We start from the raw sequence: 17,987 nt of genomic DNA on the forward strand, positions 1-17,987 counted from the left end.
AAGTCAGAGGCTCATTGAGGATATACATTAGATGTGAATAAGTGTGGGAAAGTAGAAAGTTAACCAAATTTAAGCCTACACTAATCTGCATTTGATGTCCTACCAAATGCCAAAATGTTGTGCTCAGAGAATTAAACCAACAACTTACCTTTTCTATTACACAAGCAATACACGTGTATTGTAGTAAAAGTCAACCCAAGCATAGCATATGTTAATATTTAATATATATTTTTAAAAATATCTTCAGACAAACCCTAGAGCATTTACTGAGAACATATCTGATAGTTTATATGGCAATGCTTATGTCCTCCATGAGGCTATAAACTCCATGAGGAGAGCCCTTTTACCATTACTCTCCCCCGACCCCTCCACTTTAGCCACTTTGGGAAAGAATAGGGAAAGGTTGTAAATGTTTCCTTCACTAGTGTGCAAGCATTCATTTGACAAACGTCTTATTGAGAAATTAGTGTGGAGTTGAGCAAGGCTTGGGGGATTTTAAAAAACACAGGGCTTTTGGTCTCGAGAAATTCACAGTTCCAATAAGGAGACAGTACAAAAACACTTATTTTTCTAAGTTCTTGTTCAATTTTAGGGTCATTCGTGGAAGATCTAAGAAAGCACATTAGAGAGGGCAAGGAGGGTCAGAAAGGTCGTTGGGGGAACTTCCTGAGGGGGTGACACTAGCCAGACGACGTGGGGTCCAGGATTGAGGCCGGTGAATTTCAGGACCCTTCCTGCACCAGCAAGAATTCCTGTTACCTCACCAATAGCATCACAAACCTGAAGTCTAATGTTCAACTAGGGTACCCTTCCGCGTCTAGAACTTGGAAACTGAGAACCTAGGGCAAAAAGACCTGTCTGTCGCAGATGTACTACCGGCAGCCAGACAGTCCAGTTGAGTTCTAAGAGCGCCGGGGCAGGTTGGGGGCTGGGTCGGCTGTGAGGGCGCTAAAGCCGGCCGGACCAGCCCCTGGAAGCTGGCGCAGGAGCCGAGAGAAGATTGGGTTGTGTGCGTGCGTCGACCTCTCTTCATAGGCCGCGCAGGGCTGCTCGCGGGATTTTGATTGGTTCCCCGAGTGCTGAGCGGTTATTGGCTGCGGTGGGTCGTCAGGACAACTGAGAGGAAAAAGAAAAGAGGTGTTGGGCCTGGCGGGCGAACCTGGGCTGCGGGCTACTGGGCGGTTCCGAGGGGCCGTGTTCGGACCGTTGCGGGGCCTGGGCTCCCGGGGTTCACATCACAACTCCAGGAGGTACCTGAGCCAGCGGGCCGGCGAGGAGTAGCGGCCAGTGAGACCCCGCGGGCCAAGACCATGGGCTGCTTCTTCTCCAAGAGGCGGAAGGCTGAGAAGGAGTCGCAGCCGGAGGACGAGGAAGTGCAGCCGAAGCAGTACAGCTGGGACCAGCGCGAGAAGGTAGAGTCCCTTAGCGGCTGGTCTCAGTTCTGCTGAGCAGCTCGGCTAGGGTCCCCTGCGGCCAGGCAGCGCTAAGGTGGCGGGCCCAGCAGCTGCTGCTCTTGTGCGCGTGCTCTTTCCCGCGAGTTGTTGAAGTCGAAGTGAATGACTTTTGGGGGAGCCGTGAAATTGAACGCTAGAGAAGGCTTCAAGGAGGGCGGTGCAGCTCTGGATGGGGCCCTAGAGCTCATTGTCCAGGCAGTTGGACACTGCGGGCTTTCCCTCCTCTCTGCATCCTGCCCTCCGGTCCGAGAATGGACTCCAGAGAAGAAAGGAGAACCTGGAATGCCCCAAATCACTTCTGCCCATTTCACTTACAGCGCCGAGCAGGGTTTTGTCCAGTCCTCGAGTTACACTTGGGACTGATCTCATCTCTTTTGCGGCTTCTGTTCTTTCTGTGGCTGTTTTCTCTTTTGTCTGCCCTAGTCAATAAATTTCTGGTGCCTCCTGATATATTCCACTGCAGAATTTTCTCAGTGACGAAGTGGACCATTTGACATATACAGCCCTGTTTTCCCTCCTCTTCCAATTACCCAAAAGGAATAATGAAAATCAAATCAGTCTTTGGAATGTGTGTTAAGACTGTAAGGTGAAAATAACCAACATAAGCTAGGCAGTATTTTACTGTTGAATGAATGAAAATGCCCTTATTCTTACTTTATAGCCAGAAACGAAAAACCTTTGAACACGTCCACTACCTTTGAACAGTTTTACAGTCTTACACAGAGCACACTTGGTCATAAATTTCATAATGCTTCCCCTTTCTACATAGTTCTCCATTTATGTTTAGAAAAATACTTTCATAGATCCATTACTTTTTTCTCTTCCAAACAATGATAAAAAGTTTTAAATGAGTGTTATGAACAGTTAATACAACTCCTTGCTTATTAATAAAATGTATCTTTATCAATGAATGCTTTATAGTAAATGTCTTATTAATAATTTGTTTTCATGGACCATCCTACATGATTTCCAGTACCCCACAGAATTTATTCACATAAACTTGGTTCTCCAAGTCTCAGATTTTAAAAATTGACGCCTTTTTACAGATTTCTCAGCCCCATCTTTCTGCCCCTGCTTCACAGGGTTGCATAGTCACTTATTCTATTTTATCCACACTTGATAGCAGAATTTTTTAAATTGTATTTATTTATTTTTAATTGATTGATGATTGCTTTACAACATCGGTTTGCTTTCTGCCATAATCAACATGAACTAGCCATAGGTGTACATATGTCCCCTCGCTCTTGAACCTCCCTCCCACCTCCCACCCTTTCCTACCCCTCTAGGTCTTTACAGAGACCGGGTTTAAGTTCCCTGAGTCATATAGCAAATTTCCATTGGGATAGCAGCATTTTATAACGTAGGAGTGGAAAGTACTGTACTTTCTGTCTGAAAGCAAGCCCTTTTCAAAATCTTCTATACTGTTAGAGAATTACCAACTTACATTTTGAGACAACGGAGATACCACATTTCCCAGCATTGCCTTTTCTTCTTGGAATTTTTTGTTCTTTTGGAATTACTAAGAATTCATTCTCGAGCACCTCTAATTTATGGTGTCCTTCTAAGTTTTATATGATTTAAAAGTTTTTTTTCTGCTCCTTAACTCATGAGCTCGATATAGGTAGTGTGCATATGTTCTATATTAATCCAGTGATACTTTTATTGAGTTTAGCATGGTCTTGCTTGCTCCTAGAAGATTTTAATTGTACCTTAAAAGAAACAGGATGCAAATACAGCCCAGAGAACATGAGTGAGCTATACTGAAGGTATATTAACAGCACAGTTTGTATTAAAAGTTTAGATCTCTGTAATGTGATCATGAAATATAAACAATTTTAAAGTTACATGAGACAATTACTATTCAACTTGTAAGACTTAGCTGTAAAAACAAAGTGCATTGCCTGAAAAGTTTCCTTGCAACTTGGAAAAGTGGTGTTTAGACTTTTCCTTAGGTTGTGCAATCAGTATCCTTATTGAGAGGCACCCTCAGGGGTTTGGATTTTGAGTTGTGTAATTGAGTCAGTCTTAGGGGACTGAAGCTAGAAGAAATTGTCTCAATTAGAAAGAATGTTTGGGGACTTAAGTGTTGTCATGACAACTGATTTACTGTAATCAACAGTGTAAGAAGCTCATTTTCTGTTGCTGACTTTGAAAAAGAAAAAAACTTATTGTACAGTTACTATATTGACAAGATGAAAAGTATTTTTGGATTGTAAGATCTGTGTTTAAATCACTTGGAAAAAAATGCTTGTGTCCTTATTATCTGTATGCTGCTTCCCATAGCTAGGCAAATTATTCAATATATATGTCCTCAAACGCCAAGGAAGACTCACGATGACAAGAATTATTTTCCCTGCCCTTGAGCTAACTGGCATTTTTTAATTAAAACAGGAAATATTTAAGTACAAAGGAAGGATGAGTAGTACAGAAAAATAACTTTCATTTTCTAGTTATACCATTCTCTCCCTAGATGATAGAAATGGTGGCATAGGTATGAAAGTTGTGATTTTGAGCATGGACAATACATGTATCCGCTCAGTTTCCTCAGCTACAAAATGAAACCTGGTGAAGATTTCTCTACTATTTAGTAAGGTAAAGACCTGTCTTGAGGAAGAGAGGTTAGACAGTACTGGCTACCTCTGAGGACAGAACCTGGACAGGCAGAACCAATCTTAATACAAGACAGATCATAACTCAAGAGTTGATCATCACCAGAAGGGGTGGCTTTGTGAAGAACCAATCTTCATGTTGGTCAGAACATTGACATAAAGGTTGGATGGTGATCTACTAGAAAGAAGTATCTGCATTGAGTAGGGGGCTGTTTTTGAGTAGATGGTGTTTTTAACCTTTTAAGTACCTAAGGTATTCTGTTATCCATGGTTGCCTACCAAACTACCCCAAAACTTAATGTCACAGAATAATGGCAAGTACTTATTTTGCTCACAACTCTGCAATATGTGTGGGGCTTAGCCGGGTTGGCTCTCTGCTCTGTGTGTCATCAATTGTGGCAACTTGACTGGGGGATGGAGGATCTGCTTTCAATATGACTTAATCACAGAGCTGGCTGGCAAGTTGATGCTGGCTTTTGGCTGGAAGCTCAGCTGGGGCTAAGGGCCAGGGGCCTCGTCATGTAGCCCAGGCTTCCCCCACAGCATGATGGCTGGGTTCCAAGGGCAAGTGTCCTGAGACTGGCAGAAGCTGCATGGCTTTTTCTAACTGCTCTCTTAAGTAATGTAGCATTACTTCTGCCATTTTTTTTGGCCATAACTCGAAGCATGTGGAATTTGGGATCTTAGTTTCCCAACCAGACCAGGGATGTAACCTGTGCCCCCTGCCCAGAGTCCTAACCACTGGACCACTCGGGAAGTCTCTGCCGTATTGTTTATTGAGGCAATCACAGATGTCACCTACATCCAAAGGGAGGGGTTCTCTTGATGGGAGAAATGTCAAACTTGTCGACTTGTTTTAAATCCTTTACATAAAGTTGTTACTTAACGGAAATAACTAGTTCTTTCTTTATTCATTTAAAAATAGTTTTATTGAGATATAATTAATAGGCATACAACAAGTTCACCGAGTTCTGTTTCCATCACTGTGATGTAATTTTTTAACATTTTCATCCTTCAAAAAAGAAACCCAGATCCATAAGTAGTTACTCCCTACTCCCTCCAGCCCCTGGAATCTCTAAAGATTTTGTCTATTTGGGACATTTATCAGTGAAATCATGCAGTATGTGTTCTTTTGTATACTTTCACTTAGCATGTTTTTGAGATTCATCCATATTATAGCATATATCAATAATTTATTCCTTTTTATTGCTGAATAACCTTAACATAGAGTAGATATTTTATTTCATCTTATTTATAAATAAATTTTATTTATTTTACTATCCATTTTGTTAGACATTTGGCTTGTTTACACTTTTTGGCCATTACATTCCACTCCTAAGTATATATCCAAGAGAAATTAAAACATACTTCCACATAGAAGCTTGTACACAAATATTCATAACAGCATTATTTGTAATGGCCAAAAAGTGGAAATAAGCCAAATAACTAGACCAGTGCCATCATTTCCCCAAATTTCCTCATGCCCTTTTGTAGTCAACTCTGCCTCTAGCTTCTGATCAGTTTTATTTATTTATTTATTTATTTTTTTATTGAAGGATAATTGCTTTAGAGAATTTTGTTTTTTGTCAAACCTCAACATGAATCAGCCATAGGTATACAAATGAAACAACTGACTCTTTAGAGCCTCCCTCCCATCTCCTGCCCCATCCCACCCCTCTAGATTGATAGAGCCCCTGTTTGAGTTTCCTGAGCCATAGAGCAAATTCCCATTGGCTATCTATTTTACATATGGTAATGTAGTTTCCACTCTTTCCATACATCTCACCCTCTCCTCCCCTCTCCCCATGTCCATAAGTCTATTCTCTATGTCTGTTTCTCCATTGCTCCCCTGCAAGTAAATTCTTCAGTACCATTTTTCTAGATTCCGTATATATGTGTTAGAATATGATATTTACCTTTCACTTTCTGACTCACTTCACTCTGTATAATAGGTTCTAGGTTCATCCACCTCATCAGAACTGACTCAAATGTGTTTATTTTTGTGGCTGAGTAATATTCCATTGTGTATATGTGCCAAAACTTCTTTATCCATTCATCTGTCGATGGGCATCTAGATTCCTTCCATGTTCTAGCTGTTGTAAATAGTGCTGCAATGAACAATGGGATACATGTGTCTTTTTCAATTTTGCTTTCCTCAGGGTATATGCCTAGGAATGGGATCACTAGGTCATATGGTGGTTTTATTCCTAATGTTTTAAGGAATCTCCATACCGTCTTCCATAATGGCTGTATCAATTTACATTCCCACCAACAGTGCAAGAGCGTTCCCTTTTCTCCACACCCTCTCCAGAATTTATTGTTTGTCGACATTTTGATAAGGGCCATTCTGAACAGTGTGAGGCGATATCTCGTAGTTTTGATTTGCATTTCTCTAATAATGAGCAATGTTGAGCATCTTTTCATGTGTTTGTTAGTCATCCGTATGTCTTCATTGGAGAAATGTCTGTTTAGGTCTTTTCCCCACTTTTTGATTGGGTTGTTTGTTTTTCTGGTATTGAGTTGTATGAGCTGCTTGTATATCTTAGAAATTAATCCTTTGTCAGTTGTTTCATTTGCTATTATTTTCTCCCATTCTGAGGGTTTTCTTTTCACCTTGCTTATAGTTTCCTTTGCTGTGCAAAAGCTTTTAAGTTTAATCAGGTCCCACTTGTTTACTTTTGTTTTTATTTCCATTACTCTTGGAGGTGGGTCACAGAGTATCTTGCTTTGATTTATGTCATTGACTGTTCTGCCTATGTTTTACTCTGAGAGTTTTATAGTTTCTGGTCTTACATTTAAGTCTTTAATCTATTTTGAGTTTATCTTTGTGTATGGTGTTAGAAGTGTTCTAATTTCATTCTTTTACATGTAGCTGTCCAGATTTCCCAGCACCCTTTATTGAAGAAGTTGTTTTTGCCCCATTGTATATTCTTGCCTCCTTTGTCAAAAATAAGTTTTCCACAGGTACATGGGTTTTCTATCTTGTTCCATTGGTCTATATTTCTTTTTTGTGTGTGCCAGTACCATACCTGAAGTCAGGAAGGTTGATTGCTCCAGCTCCATTCTTCTTTCTCAAGACTGCTTTGGCTATTCGGTGTTTTTTGTGTTTCCATATGAATTGTGAAATTTTTTGTTCTAGTTCTGTGAAAAATGCCGTTGGTAATTTCATAGGGATCACATTGAATCTATAGATTGTGTTTGGTAGTATAGTCATTTTCATAATATTGATTCTTGCTATCCAGGAACATGGAATATCTCTCCATCTGTTTGTGTCATCTTTGATTTCTTTCATTAGTGTTATAATTTTCTGTGTACAGCTCTTTTGTCTCCTTAGGTAAGTTTATTCCTAGATTTTTAATTCTTTTTTGTTGCAATGGAGAATGGGATTGATTCCTTAATTTCTCTTTCTGATTTTTCATTGTTAGTATATAGAAATGCAAGTGATTTCTGTGTATTGATTTTGTATCCTGCAACTTTGCTAAATTCACAGATTAGCCCTAGTAATATTTTGATACTATCTTTAGGGTTTTCTATGTACAGTATTATGTCATCTGCAAACAGTGAAAGCTTTACTTCTTTTCTGATCTGGATCCCTTTTATTTCTTTTTCTTCTCTGATTGCTGTAGCTAGGACTTCCAGAACTATGTTGAATAATAGTGGTGAAAGTGGACACCCTTGTCTTGTTCCTGATCATAGGGGGAATGCTTTCAGTTTCTCACCATTGAGAATAATGTTTGCTGTCATATATGGCCTTTACTATGTTGAGGTAGGTTCCTTCTGTGCCCATTTCTTGAAGAGTTTTAATCATAAATGGGTGCTGAATTTTGTCAAAGGCTTTTTCTGCATCTATTGAGATGATCATATGGTTTTTATCTTTCAATTTGTTAATATGGTATATCACATTGATTGATTTGCATATATTGAAGAATCCTTTCATTCCTGGAATAAACCCAACTTGATTATGGTGTATGTGTTTTTTGATGTGTTGCTGAATTCTGTTTGGTAAAATTTTGTTGAGGATTTTTGCATCTATGTTCATCAGTAATATTGGCCTGTGGTTTTCTTTTTTGTGTTGTCTTTGTCTGGTTTTGGTATCAGGGTAATGATGGCCTTGTAGAATGAGTTTGGAAGTGTTTCTTCCTCTGCAATTTTTTGAAAGCATTTTAAAAGGATAAGCATTAGGTCTTCTCTAAATGTTTGATAGAATTCTCCCGTGAAGCCATCTGGTCCTGGGCTTTTGTTTTTTGGGAGATTTTTGATCACAGCTTCAATTTCAGTGCTTGTAATTGGGTTGTTCATAATTTGTATTTCTTCCTGGTTCAGTCCTGGAAGATTGAACTTTTCTAAGAGTCTGTCCATTTCTTCCAGGTTATCTATTTTATTGCCATATAGTTGTTCTTAATAATCTCTTGTAATCCTTTGCACTTCTGCATTGTCTGTTGTAAGATCTCCTTTTTCATTTCTAATTTTGTTGATTTGATTCTTCTCTTTTTTTCTTGATGAGTCTGGCTAAGGGTTTGTCAATTTTGTTTATCTTCTCAAAGAACCAGCTTTTAGTTTTATTAATCTTTACTATTGTTTCTTTCATTTCTTTTTCATTTATTTCTGCTCAGATCTTTATGATTTCTTTCCTTCTACTAATTTTGGGGGTTTTTCTTCATCTTTTTCCAGTTGCTTTAGGTGTAAAGTTAGGTAGTCTACTCGGTGTTTTTCTTGTTTCTTGAGGTAGGATTGTATTGCTCTAAACTTCCCTATTAGGACTGCATTTGCTGCATCCCATAGGTTTTGAGTTGTCGTGTCTTCATTGTTATTTGTTTCTAGAAATTTTTTTATTTCCCTTTTGATTCTTCAGTAACCTGTTCATTGTTTAGAAATGTGTTGTTTAATCTCCATGTGCTTGTGTTTCTTACGGTTTTTTTCTTATAATTGATATCTAGTCTCATAGTATTGTGGTCAGAGAAGATGCTTGATTACGATTTCAATTTTCTTAAATTTACTGAGGTTTGATTTGTGGCCCAAGATGTGGTCTATCCTGGAGGATGTTCCAAGGTGGATGTTCCACCTTGAGAAGAAGGTGTATTATTCTGCATTTGGATGGAATGTCCTGAAGATATCAGTGAGATCCATCTCATCTCATGTATCATTTAAGACTTGTGTTTCCTTATTAATTTTCTGTTTTGATGATCTGTCCATTGGTGTGAGTGGGGTGTTAAAGCCTCCTACTCTTATTGTGCTACTGTCAATTTCTCCTTTTATGTCTGTTAGTATTTGTCTTATGTATTGAGGAGCTCCTATGTTGGGTGCATAGATATTTACAATTGTTATGTCTTCCTCTTGGATTGATCCCTTGATCATTAGGTAGTGTCCTACCTTATCTTTTGTAATCTTTATTTTAAGGTCTATTTTGTCTGATATGAGGATTGCTACTCCAGCTTTCCTTTGCTTCCCATTTGCATGGAATATATTTTTCCATCCTCTCACTTTCAGTCTATATGTGTCTTGAGGTCTGAAGTGGGTTTCTTGTAGACAGCATATATATATATGTCTTATTTTTGTATCCATTCAGCCAGTCTGTGTCTCTTGGTTGGAGCATTCAATCCATTTGCATTTAAAGTAATTAATTGATAAAGTAATTGATATATATGTTCCTGTTGCCATTTTCTAAATTGTTTGGGGTTGATTTTATAGATCTTTTTACTTCTGTTGTATTTCTTGACTATATAAGTCCCTGTGAGATTTGTTGCAAAGCTGGTTTGGTGGTACTGGATTCTCTTAACTTTTGCTTGTCTGAAAAGCTTTTTATTTCTCCATCAATTTTGAATGAGATCCTTTCCGGGTACAGTAATCTTGGTTGTAGATTTTTCCCTTTCAGTACTTTAAATATATCCTGCCATTCCCTTCTGGCCTGCAGAGTTTCTGCTGAAAGATCAGCTGATAAGCTTATGGAGTTTCCCTTGTATGTTACTTGTTGCTTCTCCCTTGCTGCTTTTAATATTCTTTCTTTGTGTTTAGTCTTTGTTACTTTGATTAGTGTGTGTGTTGGCGTGTTTCTCCTTGGGTTTATCCTGTATGGGACTCTTTGTGCCTCTTGGACTTGATTGGGAAAATTTACAACTCTAATCTCTTCAAAAATCTTCTGATACCCTTTCTTTTTCTCTTCTTCTTCTGGGACCCGTATAATTCAAAGGTTGGTGCATTTGAAATTGTCCCAGAGGTCTCTGAGACTATCCTCAGTTCTTTTCATTCTTTTTACTTTATTCTGCTCCTCAGAAGTTATTTCCACCATTTTATCTTCCTGCTCACTGATTCATTCTTCTGCTTCAGATATTCTGCTATTGATTCCTTCTAGAGTATTTTTAATTTCAGTAATTGTGTTGTCTCTGCATTTTTAATCTTTAATTCTTTTAGGTCTTTGTTAGTTGATTCTTGCATTTTCTCCATTTTGTTTTGAAGGTTTTTGATCATCTTTACTATCATTATTCTGAATTCTTTTTCAGGTAGTTTACCTATTTCCTCTTCATTTATTTGGACTTCTGTGTTTCTAGTTTGTTCCTTCATTTGTGTAGTATTTCTCTGCCTTTTCATTATTATTTTTTTTAACTTATTGTGTTTGTGATCTCCTTTCCCCAGGCTTCAAGTCTGAATTCTTTCTTCCTTTTGGTTTCTGCCCTCGTAAGGTTGGTCCGGTGGTTTATGTAAGCTTCTTATAGGGTGAGATTTGTGCATCACTGCAGATGGTGATTGCAGCCATGAAATTAAAAGACGCTTACTCCTTGGAAGGAAGGTTATGACCAACCTAGATAGCATATTTAAAAGCAGAGACATTACTTTGCCAACAAAGGTCCGTCTAGTCAAGGCTATGGTTTTTCCAGTGGTCATGTATGGATGTGAGAGTTGGACGGTGAAGAAAGCTGAGTGCTGAAGAATTGATGGTTTTGAACTGTGGTGTTAGAGAAGACTCTTGAGAGTCCCTTGGACAGCAAGAAGATCCAACCAGTCCATCCTAAGGGAGATCAGTCCTGGGTGTTCATTGGAAGGTTATTGCAGGATGTTGAAGCTGAAACTCCAATACTTCGGCCACCTCATGTGAAGAGTTGACTCATTGGAAAAGACCCTGATGCTGGGAAGGATTGGGGGCAGGAGGAGAAGGGGACGACAGAGGATGAGATGATTAGATGGCATCACTGACACGATGGACATGGGTTTGGGTAAACTCTGAGAGTTGGTGATGGACAGGGAGGCCTGGCGTGCTGCGATTCATGGGGTCGCAAAGACTGGGACACGACTGAGCGACTGAACTGAACTATAAGTGGAATCATGTAGTAGATAACATTTTGAATCTGGCTTCTTTCACTTAGCATGATACATTTGAGATTCATCCATGTTATTGCATGTATCAGCTCCTTTTTATCGCTGAGTCGTAGTCCATTTTATGAATGTACCACATATCCAGTCACCACTTGAAGGACATTTGAGTTGGTTACAAATTCTGGTAATGATAAATAAAGTTATCAGAAATATTTGCATACAGGTGTTTGAACAGAAGTAAGCTTTCATTTCAATTGAGTGAATACCTAGGAATGAGATTTCTGATCATATGGAAATTGTATATTAAACTTTCTAAGAAACTGCTAAAACCTTTTCCAAAGTGGCTCTATTATTTTACATTCCTGTGAGTAATGTATGAGAAATCTAGTTTCTCTGCATCCTCACCAGTACTTGATAAGGTCCATTTAAAAATAGCCATTCTAATAAGAGTGTAGTGGTATTTCATTGGGGCTTAATTTGCATTTCCCTAACTCAATGAAACTATGAGCCATGCCATGCAGGGCCACCCAAGATGGAAGGGTCGTGGTGGAGAGTTCTGACGAAATGTGGCCCACTGGAGAAGGGAATGGCAAACCACTTCAGCATTCTTGCCTTGAGAACCCCATAAACAGTATGAAAATGCAGAGATATGACACTGAAAGATGAACTCTCCGGGTTGATAGGTGCCCAATATGCTATTGGAAAAGAGTGGAGAAATAACTCCAGGAGTGAAGAGCCTGAGCCAAAATAGAAGCAATGCCTAGTTGTGGATGTGTCAGGTGGTGAAAGTAAACTCCAGTGCTGTAAAGAACAATATTCTATAGGAACCTGGAATGTTAGATCCATGAATCAAGATAAATTGGAAGTGGTCAAATAGGAGATGGCAAGAGTATACATTGACATTTTAGCAAGCAGTGAACTAAAATGGACCAGAATGGGCAAATTTAATTCAGATGACCATTATATGAACTACTCTGGGCAAGAATCCCATAGAAGAAATGGACTAGTCTTCATAGTCAACAAAAGAGTCCAAAACGCAGTTCAGTTCAGTTGCTCAGTCGTGTCCAACTCTTTGTGACCCCATAGTCTGCCACACGCCAGGCTTCCCTGTCCATCACCAACTCCTGGAGCTTACTCAAACTCATGTCCATCGAGTCAGTGATGCCATCCAACCATCTCATCCTCAGTCGTCCCCTTCTCCTCCTGCTTTCAATATTTCCAGCATCAGGGTCTTTCCCAATGAGTCAGTTCTTCACATCAGGTGGCCAAAGTATTGGAGCTTTAGCTTCAGCATCAGTCCTTCCAAGGAATATTCAGGACTGATTTCCTTTAGGATTGACTGGTTTGATCTCCTTTCAGTCCACGGGAATCTCAAGAGTCTTCTCCAACACCACAGTTCAAAAGCATCAATTCTTTGGTGCTCAGCTTTCTTTATGGTGCAACTCACATCCATATATGACTACTGGAAAAACCATAGCTTTGACTAGATGGACCTTTGTTAGCAAAGTAATCTCTCTGCTTTTTACTATCCTGTCTAGGTTGGTCATACCTTTTCTTCCAAGGAGCAAGTGCCTTTTAATTTCATGGCTTCAGTCAACATATGCAGTGATTTTGGACCCAAGAAAATAAAGTCTGTCACTGTTTCCATTGTTTCCCCATCTATTTGCCATGAAGTGATGACACTGGCTGCCATGATCTTCATTTTTTGAATGTTGAGTTTTAAGTCAGCTTTTTCACTCTCCTCTGTCACTTTCACCAAGAAACTCTTTAGTTCCTCTTCTGCCATAAGGTTGGTGTTGTCTACATATCTGAGAGGTTATTGATATCTCTCCCTGCAATCTTGATTCCAACTTGTGCTTCATCCAGCCTGGCATTTCTGTAGATGTATTCTGCATACAAGTTAAATAAGCAGGGTGACAATATACAGACTTGATGTACTCCTTTCCCAATTTGGAACCAGTCTGTTGTTCCATGTCTGGTTCTAACTGTTGCTTCTTGACCTGCATACAGATTTCTCAGGAGGCAGGTAAGGTGGTCTGGTATTCCCATCTCATGAAGAATTTCCCACAGTTTGTTGTGATCCACACAGTCGAAGGCTTTAGCATAGTCAGTGAAGCAGAAGTAGTTGTTTTTCTGGAACCGAAAATGCAGTATTTGGATGCAATCTCAAAAATGACAGAATGATCTTTATTCATCTCCAAGGCAAATCATTTAATATCACAGTAATCCAAGTCTATGCCCCAACCACTAATGCTGAAGAAGCTGAAGTTGAACGGTTCTGTGAAGACCTACAAGACTTTCTAGAACTAACACCAAAATAAGATGTCTTTTTCATCATAGGGGACTGGAATACAAAAGCAGGAAGTCAAGAGATACTTGGAGTAACAGGCAAGTTTGGCCCTGAAATACAAAATGAAGCAGGGCAAAGGCTAACAGTTTTGCCAAGAGAACGCACTGGTCATAGCAAACACCCTTTCCCAACACAAGAGGTGACTCAACACATGGACATCACTAGATGGTCAATACTGAAATCAGATCGATTATTTCCTTTGTAGCCGAAGATGGAGAAGCTCTATACAGTCATCAAAAACAAGACTGGGAGCTGACTGTGACTCAGATCATGAACTCCTTATTGCAAAATTCAGACTTAAATAGAAGAAAGTGGGGAACACCACTAGGCCATTCAGGTATGACCTAAATCAAATCCCTTTCAATTATACAGTGAAACTGACAAATAAATTCAAGGAACTAGATCAGATAGACAGAATGCCTGAAGAACTATGGGCAGAGATTTGTAACATTTTACAAGAGGTATTGATCAAAACCATCCCCAAGAAAAATAAATGGAAAAAGGCAAAATGGTTGTCTGAGGAGGTCTTACCAATAGCTGAGAAAAGAAGAGAAGCAAAAGGCAAATGAGAAACGGAAGGGAAGATATATCCATCTGTAGAGTTCCAAAGAATAGCAAGGAGAGATGGGAAAGCCTTCCTCCGTGATCAATGCAAAGAAATAGAGGAAAACAAGAGAATGGGAAAGACTAGAGATCTCTTCAAGAAAATTAGAGAAACCAAGGGAACATTTCATGCAACGATGGGCACAATAAAGGACAGAAATGATATGGACCTAACAGAAGCAGAGGATATTAAGAAGAGGTGGCAAGAATACACAGAAGAACTATACCAAAAAAATCTTCATGACCTGGATAACCATGATGGTGTTATCACCAACCTAGAGCCGACATCCTGGAGTGTGAAGTCAAATGGACCTTAGGAAGCATCACTACGAACAAAGCTAGTGGAGATGATGGAATTCCAGCTGAGCTATTCAAATCCTAAAAGATGATGCTGTGAAAGTCCTGCACTTATTATGCCAGCAAATTTGGAAAACTCAGCAGTGGCCACAGGACTGGCAAAGGTCAGTTTTCATTCCTGTTCCAAGGAAAAGCAGTGCCAAAGATTGTTCAAACTACCACACAATTGCACTCATTTCACACACTAGCCAAGTAATGCTCAAAATTCTCCAAACCAGGCTTCAACAGTACATGAACTGAGAACTTCCAGGTGTTCAAGCTGGATTAAAAATGACAGAGGAACCAGAGATCAAATTTCCAATATCCGTTGGAAGAGTTGACATAACATAGAAAAAGCAAGAGAATTCCAGAAAAACATCTACTTCTGCTTCATTGACTGTGCTAAATCCTTTGACTGTGTTGATCACTACAGACTGTGGGAAATTCTTAAAGAGGTGGGAATACCAGACCACCTTACCTGCTTCCTGAGAAACCTGTATGCAGGTCAAGAAGCAGCAGTTAGAACAAGAGTGGGAAAAACGAACTAGTTCCAAATTGGGAAAGAAGTACGTCAAGGGTGTATATTGTCACCCTTTTTATTTAACTTGTATGCCGATTACATCATGGGAAATGCCAAGCTGGATGAAGCACAAGCTGGAGTCAAAGATCGCCGGGAGAAATATCAATAACCTCAGATATGCGGATGACACCACCCTTATGGCAGAAAGTGAAGAGGAACTAAAGAGCCTCTTGATGAAGGTCAAAGAGTGAAGAAGCTGGCTTGAAAGTCAACATTCAAAAAACTAAGATCATGGCATCCAGTCCCATCACTTCATGGCAAATAGATGGGGAAACAATGGAAACAGTGACAGACTTTATTTTCTTGGGCTCCAAAATCACTGCAGATTGTGACTGCAGCCATGAAATTAAAAGACAGATGCTCCTTGGAAGAAAAGCTATGACCAACCTAGACAGCCTAGTAAAAAGCAGAGACATTACTTTGCCGACAGTGGTCTGTCTAGTCACAGCTATGGATTTTCTAGTAGTCATGTATGCATGTGAGAGTTGGACGGTAAAGAAGGCCGAGCGGCAAAGAATTGATGCTTTTGAACTGTGGTGTTGGAGAAGACTCTTGAGAGTCCCAGCCAGTATACCACTAGGGAAGTCCCTTACTTTTTCTTTTATGAATCATGTTTAGTTTCACATCTAGGAAACCTTTGCCTAACCAAATTACAAAGATTTTCTCATCTGTTTTCTTTTAGAAGTTTATAGTTTGGTTTTATATTTAGGTTCTCTGATCCATTTTGGTTATTTATTAAATATGATACAAGATGTGGGAGATGCTTTTTATTTTTTTTTCCACACCTTGCAGCATTCAGGTCCCAACCAGAGATCAAACCCATGCCTCCTGCAGTGGAAGCATAGAGTCCTAACCACTGGAGAACCAGGGAAGTCCCAGAGATACTTTTTATTTTTTTACATATAGATGTCTAATTGTTCCAGCACTATTTGTTGAAAAGACTGTCCTTTCTCTATTGAATTGGCTTTGCACTTTTGTCAATATATACATAAGTCTATTTTTGAATTCTATTCGGTTGCATTGATCTATTCACATAGTAAACATTGGTTTCTATTTGAATATGGTTGAATTGAAGATGCAGCCAAGAGAATGTACTTAGGAGCCATACTGCCTAAGTCTGAGTCTCAGTTTAAGCAAGCACTTACTGTGTGACCTTGGCCAAGTTATTTAGCCTCTGGGTACCTCAATTTTCTCATCTGTAAAATAGAGATAATTATATTGATAGTGTTATAGGCTAGGGTTCTTGGCCTACCCCAATCAATAGCAATTGACTAGAGGCCTGACAAGAACAGATCTGAGAGATGGACCATAAAGAAGGCTGAGCCCCGAAGAATTGATGCTTTTCAATTGTGCTACTGGAGAAGACTCTTGAGAGTCCCTTGGACAGCAAGGAGATCAAACCAGTCAATCCTAAAGGAAATCAACACTGAATACTCACTTGAAGGATTGATGCTAAATCTGAAGCTCCAATATTTTGGCCACCTGATGCAAAGAGCCGACTCATTGGAAAAGACCCTGATGCTCGGAAAGACTGAGGGCAGAAGAGGGGGCTGATAGAGGATGAGATAGTTAGATAGTATCACCAATTCAATGGACATGATTTTGAGCAAACTCTGGGAGATAGTGAAGGACAGGGAAGCCTGGCATGTTGCGTCCGTGGACTCACAGAGTCAGACACAACTGAGCGACTGAACAACAGACAAGAAATTCAGGCAGGGCTTTACTGGGTCCCCTGCTGCAGCAGGGTGGTGAAAGAACAAACGGCAGATCCCCTTGTTTGTTCGCTCCCTGCTGGGGGGTGGGGGCAAGCTTGCTCCTTATATGAGATGAGTGTAGGAGTGTGTCTAGGGGTCAGGCTGGAGGGGTGGCTTAGGTGTTTTGCCCACCCATGAGGTGGTGTCATGTGCAGACGGCATGCTGCAGTACCCTGCTTTTGCTCTTGACACACCCTGTTTTTGCTGTGGGCTCTTCAAAAGTGGCATTTGGGTTTTTTGGTCTCTTTGTATCTTTTGGGTCCAGAATTTGCCCCAACTGAGCTTGCATGCAGTTATTTTTAGTCCCATGTAGTTTCTTTGTATTTTGTTGCTGGAGGAGAAGTGTGTCCAGGTGCAAGCATTGCAGCACTGAAGCAACGGGTCCCAGGTCCCAGGCCTGTCTCAATAGTACACATCCCTCATAGGGGTTTTTATGAGGATAGAGTGAGTGATTATAAAGCACTTAGAATGGTGCCTGGTACCTATGTAGTGCTTCTTATACTCCTGAGTCTTATTTTGAGCTTCTACCAAGACCAGATTTCCATTGAAACTAACAAATTCCATTATTTCATCTCAGACTGCTATGGAAATTTAACTGTGGAGATGAATAGTAATGAAAAATTTCCATAACTGCTCAGTAAAAAATAAGATGTTCACTTTTGGTTTAGGTCAGGAAAAATAATACTTAACTTTGTTTAGTAGCTGTGTCTGGGGAATTCCAATTCCTGAAATGTTTCTTTGATTTTGAGAGTATATCCACTACGTTTCAAAGACTGTAGTTAGAAATATGAACTAAACTAAGCTCACTTCATAAGTAATTCTTGTGAAAAAGTAGTTTAAAAACTTGAACTTTTGTGTTTGTGATTTGGGGCACTTTGAGAACTAGTAACTTTTGTAAAAGTATTACAGTACTAAACTTCAAGTTGTTTATCACTTTTTGTTTTGAAGAGCTTTCAGGAATTGTTGAGAAAGTAAGTACAGCAACATAAATCC

At 39.6% G+C, this 17,987-nt stretch overlaps 1 protein-coding gene across 2 annotated transcripts in view; it reads left to right on the forward strand.

Annotated features, from left to right (window-relative positions):
• The first annotated feature begins 1,109 nt into the window (after positions 1-1,109).
• RP2 (RP2 activator of ARL3 GTPase) overlaps positions 1,110-17,987 on the forward strand; it is a 50,238-nt gene continuing 33,360 nt past the window's right edge. For both annotated transcript variants that reach the window (XM_081567099.1, XM_081567098.1), the window contains exon 1: positions 1,110-1,412. Coding sequence is in view for 1 of the 2 variants with exons in the window: in XM_081567098.1 (XP_081423224.1) it covers positions 1,311-1,412 (102 nt within the window). In the remaining variant the exon portion in view is untranslated. The remainder of the gene's footprint in view (positions 1,413-17,987) is intronic.

This window comes from Giraffa tippelskirchi, chromosome X, assembly GCF_054371585.1.
Source record: "Giraffa tippelskirchi isolate mGirTip1 chromosome X, T2T-mGirTip1v1.2.pri, whole genome shotgun sequence".
Classification (NCBI taxonomy): Eukaryota; Metazoa; Chordata; class Mammalia; order Artiodactyla; family Giraffidae; genus Giraffa; species Giraffa tippelskirchi.